This window comes from Stylophora pistillata, chromosome 4 (assembly GCF_964205215.1).
Source record: "Stylophora pistillata chromosome 4, jaStyPist1.2, whole genome shotgun sequence".
Lineage (NCBI taxonomy): Eukaryota > Metazoa > Cnidaria > Anthozoa > Scleractinia > Pocilloporidae > Stylophora > Stylophora pistillata.
The window spans coordinates 3,808,498-3,816,315 of NC_142522.1; the positions used below are offsets into that span (position 1 = coordinate 3,808,498).

Below are 7,818 nucleotides of genomic sequence, written 5' to 3' on the forward strand. Positions count from 1 at the left end.
TTTGAAAACTAACACATAAATCATCAATCAAAAGAGTTTAGGGGAAAAACAAACAGATGAAAAACTCGGGCGAAAATGAACAGGAAAAATAAAAATTAAATATTATCCTCACTACTACCTGCATGTAAAATATTTTACTTTCGATTGTCACCTAATGTCTTAATTCAATTAACAATGTTATGTTTTGTACAACAAAAAATAAAATAATAATCATGGCAATAATTATAGAGATAATAAAAAGATAAAGAAGAAAAGGAAATTATTAACGATACGAAGTGATCCACGAATCTGTGAAATCAGGCCGCCACGTAATACCAATGACATTGAATCCCTTCCCATTTGCTGTTTTTTTTTTTTTTTTTTCTTCTTTTAATCTACTAAGCAATGACATCAACACAGAAGGGATTTTTTCGGAATTGATTAAGGCTAACGTTTGTTCGCGCAATTTTTTTAACTCGTTAGACTTTTATGTTTTCATTTGTTCGTTTACTTATGAAGGCCTAAATGTGACAACATTCGGTCACAAATGTAATAAAGCCCTAAATGTAATGACATTAGGTCCTGAATGTTATTAACCTCCGCTGCAATTGTTTTACTGCGCTAATGCATTGTTGTTTTAGCGGACATCTACATTGATCGAGGTGTTTAACTGACAGCTGTTACACCAAAAAATATCCTCTGACAAGTAAGCATGTCACGTTGCAGGCTCGCTGATGTCAATCAGAATCTTTTACTTACTAGACGCAAGTCGAGTAGCATTGGCTGCAGACTTATATTGACGGCATAAAATGACAGCTGGAAAAACAATTAGAACGCTGACCAATACCTCCATATATCACTGGCTCAGACTTCTTCAAGAGTCTGAGCTTAAAAGTACAATAAAAATACAACAGATTTTGGAAAAATGTGATAACGTTATACTTGTGTGATCAGTGATGGAGGTACAAGTCGTAAACCAAATTACAAACCGTGAACAGGGGGACGTGGGTTAAAATCCCGCTCAGGGAAAATCTTCTTTTCAAACATTTATTCTATTTAAGTATGATTACTTGGGATGTACAGGGTCAGGGTTTCTCTCGTATACAGAATATATATATATATATATATATATATATATATATATATATATCTATATATATGGAGTGTGACTTGATTTTCGTAGAACAGTGCTCAATACATAGAAGTAGAGCGAAGTATATATTGTGGGAGGAAAAAGACAAGTAAACTACAAGTTCATCCCTACAAGCCTGTTTCGTGGTCGCCCACTCATCAGGAGAAATCCCCTGATGAGTGGGCGACCACGAAACAGGCTTGTAGGGATGAACTTGTAGTTTACTTGTCTTTTTCCTTCCAAAATATATATATATATATATATATATATATATATATATATATGGATGTATGCGATCGATGTCCAACGTTACACTAGAATGCCATCTATCTCCAGTGACTTCACGGCAGATGACCCTAACTGTGGACATTTTTTGTAAAAGTCCTTAAAAGCGGTTTCTATGGATGTATGCGGCATACATCCCTGTAATCCGCTTTTAAGGACTTCTGCGAAAAAGTCCGCACTATGGGTCATCTGCGTTGAGATCATTGGAGAGAGATGGCATTCTGGTAGAATATTGGACATAGATCGCATACATCCATATAGTATAAACCGCTTTTAAGGACTTCTACGAAAACGTCAGCACTTTGGGTCATCTGCCATGAGATCACTAGCTGGAGATAGATCGATCGATCGATGTCCAATATTCCACCAGAATGCCATCTATCTCCAGCGATTTCACGGCAGATCACCCAAGGTGCAGACTTTTTCGCTCATGTCTAAAAAGTCGATCTTAATGGATGTATGCCAATTAGGTCCAATATGCAACCACGGCCAGAATGCCCCCAGTCTCCAATGATTTTACGGCATGTGACCGAAAGTGCGGAATTTTTTGCACAAATGTAAAAAACTGGATATGCATGGATGTATGCTAAGGTGCAATATTCAACCAGAAGGCCGAACGTCTCTAATGATTGCAGGCCAAATGAACCAAACTGCGGGGTTGTTTGCTTGAAGCAAAGAGAAATTGAATTTGAGTGTATGTATAGGAATGAGGTTTGATATGCTACGAAAATGTCTACGGGAAATGACGCACACTACGGACGTTTCCGCATGAGTTTAGATAAGCGGGTTAAAAGGACAACATACGATTGAGGTTCAATACTGGGCACTAGCATGCATTCTCTCTGGAATTAATTCACGTTAATGGCCCATATCGTGGACTTTGGAAATCATAAATGGGGTTTCAATAGACGATGTGATTGGGAGGAAGATAGGCATTTAAGTAACTCTCTGGTTAGCTAAACACGGGCGTCAGATGAGAATATTCAGTAAAAATGTAGGTTTTACAAAATTGCAGAAGAAAGGTGCGCGAGCCTTTAATCTCGGCGTGTCCTAATACGTGTTTCTAACGTTTTTTTTTAATCATTATTGATCAAAAAGGTAGAGCTGAAAAGGTGACTTTGATAGTTTGTCTTGCACTCTATAAAATCAAGCGCCGGATATCAGGTTGAACGGGGTTCACACCCTCAAAAGAAGCAAAATGGAAGTTAATTAAATGCTGCTTAAAATCGCACGAACCGGAAATAAAGTCTGCGGAAAGCATTTGTTTCGAGCTCAAAATTTCCTGAGTAACCTATCTTGATTTTTTGCAAGCACGCAACATTCACGATGGCACTTCAAATATAACAGATTAAGGAAAAATTATGTAGTAGAATTTTCTGTAAGCCATACTATGGCTTACAGAAAATCACAGTCTTTGAATATACTTAATTCTACCAGATAATCTCTTTCCATACTGTGTCAAAAGTTAAGGTATTTAGGGTCAATGAATCAGTTTTTCAGATGATTTACAAAAACTGAAATTTAGTGGGCGTATGTTGCCATGGTAACTGATATGACGTCATAAGTACCCTCAAAGTATAGCTCAGCAATAGAGTTGCAAGGAGACGGATAGTTTGTCCACACCATTAATCATCCTTCTTTGTAATCTTCCATTGTTTCTCAAACACTACAGCAACGAAAAACCCTTTCGAGGCTCCTTAACTTATTTACCCGTGGCCCTTGAGGGCGCAGAGTCTAATTGTTTTAGTATCACCCAACTAGTCTAACAGAAAAGGTAATAATAAAGTTAGCAAATGCAAGTTGAATAAATGTTTATTTGGGGGAAAAAACGAAAGAGAAACCGGCGAATTTCGCTACTCGATTACTATTACTCAAAGTCCCCTAGTAGCGTAACCAATCAAAAAGCAGGATTTGCATTAGTCCACTAGTTGGGTGATACTAATGCCTGATACCCGTCGTCCGATTTCGTACCACGTTATGTTGTTTTTGTGCATGATGTGCAAACGCAAAAAGAGTCGTTTGCGTTATACTGTGAGATAGCCGCCGTCTGATATTTTACCTCTTCATGAGCTTCGTCCAATTGGCGTGCACAAAAACTAACTGGTCTGATACCGGTGTTACGATGTTTATTAATCGTACTCCAAATAAACTTAAAATTACAGACCAAGAGATGGTAGGCCACAAGCACCGCGGCGCCGTACTAAGGAAACGGCCATGAGTAAAAACGTAAGTTATAACAAGTATAAGAGCAAAAAAAAAAAAGATTCGAAAAGGCAAAACTCTAGAGAAACTTACAAATCAAATTATGTTCCAAGAAAACTTCTAACATTCCTTTAACAAAAATAGCTGTATGATCAGCCACTCTAACGTGGTTTGAAAGACTATCCTACTGGTAAATAATTCGAACAAAAAAAACTACATTTCAATCTAATGGATCTACGACATGAACAGAAGTTGTGGGCACGATATTTATAACTGTTCTTGCACACCAAGTTTTCCTGTGTTTGCAAAACAAAAGCTTAACAGAAATTCTTTATTGTTGTGTCAATTAATTAATGTTAAAGAATAAGCAATAAGCGCACCCCTATCTTCTGATTCTGCTTCTTGAAGAGGCTAAAAGTTGATCAAGTTAATGTGAACATGAGAAAAACATGAGCGTTAATAGATTACTTTCATATTCTCTTCAAAACGTTCTCAGACTAAGGCCAACAGCTGCCATGTTCTATTTTTTTTAAGAGAAGATTATTATCTCACTAGTTTTACAAGCTTTAAACTGGCAATAGGAAGGGCAAAAAACTGTCCAGATGACAAGAAGAAATTCTCATCAGGATCTCCTAGCACAAGTGGAGCAGGAATATCAGACGACTTCACCCATGTTAAACGGACCACCTTATACCCGGATGGTATACACTTCCCATGAAGAAACTGACGTTCACACTCCATGTAACCTACGGCAACCGCTTGCCCCTCCACATTGTAGAGAACTACATCAATTCCTGTAAAGACATGATAAGAAATGATGGGAATGTGTAAAAGTTTCCTATTACCATGCTGTGACAGAAAATCAGGAGGCAGAGTCGTTGGAGAATAGGCTTGAAGTCAACAAAGTATAAGCATGACGCGTAAAGCCAACTGAAACAACTGCTCCTTTGCAGAGATGGAGAGAAATAATGTACTGTCATGACCCACCGTCTTTTTTAAGAATATTAACTCATGCTAGAGCTTCTCTAATTGCCACGATAGTTTGTACTTCCCCCCATTTCTCACATAGAGCAACCCCTTAATGCTAGAATTTATAGAATTATTCAAACGAATTATTTGTAGACGTATAATTATCTATTTGCTAATGAGATTAGCTACTTAGTTAATTAACCCTTTACCCCCCAAGGCAAACGGAAGATTTTCCTAAATCGGCAAATAGAGACACTCTGCCTGTGTACAATATACCATTTAAAAGCCAGTGATCAGCTTATTTAAGAACTGACATCAGCAGCTATGAAGAGGGTGGACATTTTGAGCGAAATTACTTTAAAATGCAAAAATAGACGACTTAAAAAATGTCAAAATTCTACAATTAATAATAGGTGTACCCCTAAACTATAGCTTATTTAGCAGCTCTTATTGCATAGCTACATATGAAACAAGTCTTGCATTCCATTTGCATCCCAAAAAAGAAACAAAAAAGATGTGGGGGTGGTCAACCATGTCTTTGATAGGAGGAGGTCACAATTTAATGACTTCAATGAGGAGATCTTCACAAGATAGAACAATGAGAAATACAAAAAATATATATTATTGGACCACGTGATAACAAAGCAAACATGGCTGTTAAGCATCTTGAGATGGAGTGCAGTTGACAGCCAACTGAGTATCAGGATGGCTGGCTATGGTTGGTACATCAGAGAAGAATGCATGGATTGAGTGGACAATAGTGAGGAAAACAGATCTGAAATATTAAGTAAAGATTTTATTAAGCACCTTGAGATGAAGGACAGTTGGTGGATTGGAGAGTTGGTGGAGAGTCAGGATGGCTTGCTATGGCAAGTGCCAGAACTAGATATGAAAGAAATCAGACCATCAGAATATATCAGAAAACAATAATACCACAAATATTGATACAAAAAAATTTTATTTGATGGTATAACAACAATGTAAACATGGCTTAAGCACCTCGAGAAGATGGATAGTTGTTGGTTTGTGGGGAGTCAGCAGGACTTGCTGTAGCAGATGCAGGGACTAAACAACAAAAATATGAGAAAATAATACATGATGAAACATTAAAGATGAGTATGATACAGAAAAATATTATTTGATTGTGTAATAATAGAGTAAACATGGTTTCAAGCACCTTGAGAAGATGGATAGTTGGTGGATTGTGGAGAGTGAGCATGAGTTGCTCTGGTGGATGCAGGGACTAAATAACACAAATATGAGAAAATAATTAACATGACATAACATTAATGAGAAGTAGGATACCATAAAACATTATATGATGGTATAATAACAAAGTAAACAGGGTTTTAAGTACCTTGAGAGGATGGGCAGTTGGTGGATTGTGGAGAGTGAGCATGAGTTGCTATGGTGGATGCAGGGACTTGATAACACAAATATGAGAAAATAGTTAACATGTCGTAACATTAATGAGAAGTAGGATACCATAAAACATTATATGATGGTATAATAACAAAGTAAACAGGGTTTTGAGTACCTTGAGAGGGTGGGCAGTTGGTGGATTGTAAAGAGTGAGCATGAGTTGCTCTGGTGGATGCAGGGACTAAATAACACAAATATGAGAAAATAATTTACATGAGGTAACATTAATGAGAAGTAGGATACAATAAAACATTATTTGATGGTATAATAACAAAGTAGACAGGGTTTTAAGTACCTTGAGAGGATGGGCATTTGCTGGATTGTGGAGAGTGAGTATGAGTTGCTATGGTGGATGCAGGGACTAAATAACACAAATATGAGAAAACAATTTACATGACGTAACATTAATGAGAAGTAGGATACAATAAAACATTATCTGATGGTATAATAACAAAGTAAACATGGTTTTAAGTACCTTGAGAGGATGGGCAGTTGGTGGATTGTGGAGAGTGAACATGAGTTGCTATGGTAGATGCAAGGACTATAAATAACAAAAATATGAGAAAACAATTTACATGAGGTAACATTAATAAGAAGTAGGATACAGAAAAACAATATTTGATGGTCGACCTTCGCTAAATCATTTGGTTCTTTAACTATGTTGAGTTCACGGAACGACCGGTTCGAAATATACGCTCATTACACGCGCCATCATTTAGAGTGGGTCTACCGCGAACGGTGTGTGGGTCTGTATGTTTGAGCGTAGAAAAGATGACACAAATTATTAACCCATTCGACATATCCGCCATCTTTGAAATCGTGGAAAAAAAGGTTGCGACTTTATCATTACGTGTCTGCGGTATTTCCCATTACACGTGACGATTTTGTAGAGAAACCCGATGGTAAACCTTTAGCCGGTCGCCTGACTAAAACTTTTTTAGCGCGTATTTCATTTCTTATGTGAGGGGTCACACATTTCAACGCGGCTACGAGCATGTTTTATCAGTCAGTCCTGCCCTTTCAATTTTTATTTTGTTGAAATAAAGCCGAAAAAATAAAGGGGCTCAAAAAAATCTGTTTCCATTTAAGAAACATTGAAAACCCTCCGAAAATCATCTATCGCGTTTTGAAACTAAAAATTTTATGCAAATGAAGGCTAGAATTCTGGAAAACGACAAATCTTAGAATTGTTCTCAATTCTAAGATCGATCTGAAAACAACAAAAGACATTTAACAACAACAAACATATGAAACATATGAGTGAACTGCGGTTATGAGACGTATATAAGAACGATCCTTCGCAGTAAAGCACTATTTGAGCAATAGTGGAAAAAAGACATTTAATTATGCAGATTTTTATCTGCGCAGTGAACATTATTTCAAAAATATGTTCACCGAGTCTACGCAGAAACGTTTAACTAAACTTTATCCTTGATCAACAGACCGTTGGAGGTCACAAAATTTTCGTTCGAGGTTCACAAATTTCAAATAGAATTGCATCACTGAATAAAATGTCCCATTCTGATTGGTTAACGAAGCGAGGTATTTAGCGTGGAATTGCGGGTTGAAACCGAGGCTAAATGATATTGTTTCGCATCTACGTAAACATAACAATTTTAAGTAATGCTGTTTTCTTTCTTTTCTCATTTTTATTCAGTTATGCGATTCAAGGAAAATCCATTACTTCACTCGTGAATTCCGAATTAAATTGCAATTGAAAACCGAGATCGCAAGAATCGCTTCGCTGAGGACCGCAAACGGAGTCAGTACTGCTCTTTCAATTTTTTGTTTTGTTGAAAGAAAGTCGTAAAAAATAAAGGGGCTCAAAA

The 7,818-nt window shown here is 37.0% G+C and overlaps 1 protein-coding gene across 9 annotated transcripts; it reads right to left on the reverse strand.

The window, feature by feature from the left end:
* Positions 1–3,505: 3,505 nt before the first annotated feature.
* LOC111332132 (uncharacterized) lies at positions 3,506–7,140 on the reverse strand. Of its 9 annotated transcripts, none has more exons than XM_088756363.1 (8): positions 6,465–7,080; positions 6,285–6,350; positions 6,105–6,170; positions 5,925–5,990; positions 5,745–5,810; positions 5,567–5,632; positions 5,375–5,449; positions 3,506–4,392 (listed from the first exon to the last, which is right to left on the reverse strand). In XM_088756363.1, exons 1-8 carry the CDS (start codon positions 6,574–6,576, stop codon positions 4,142–4,144), a joined length of 768 nt encoding a protein of 255 aa, XP_088612489.1. In that variant the 5' UTR covers positions 6,577–7,080; the 3' UTR covers positions 3,506–4,141. The 9 variants fall into 9 exon arrangements, with proteins under 9 accessions (XP_088612489.1, XP_088612493.1, XP_088612494.1 ...); XM_088756372.1 differs by lacking the exon at positions 3,506–4,392 and adding an exon at positions 4,399–4,889 and having other exon boundaries at positions 6,465–6,915; XM_088756371.1 differs by lacking the exon at positions 3,506–4,392 and adding an exon at positions 4,933–5,148 and having other exon boundaries at positions 6,465–6,920.
* Positions 7,141–7,818: the final 678 nt, after the last annotated feature.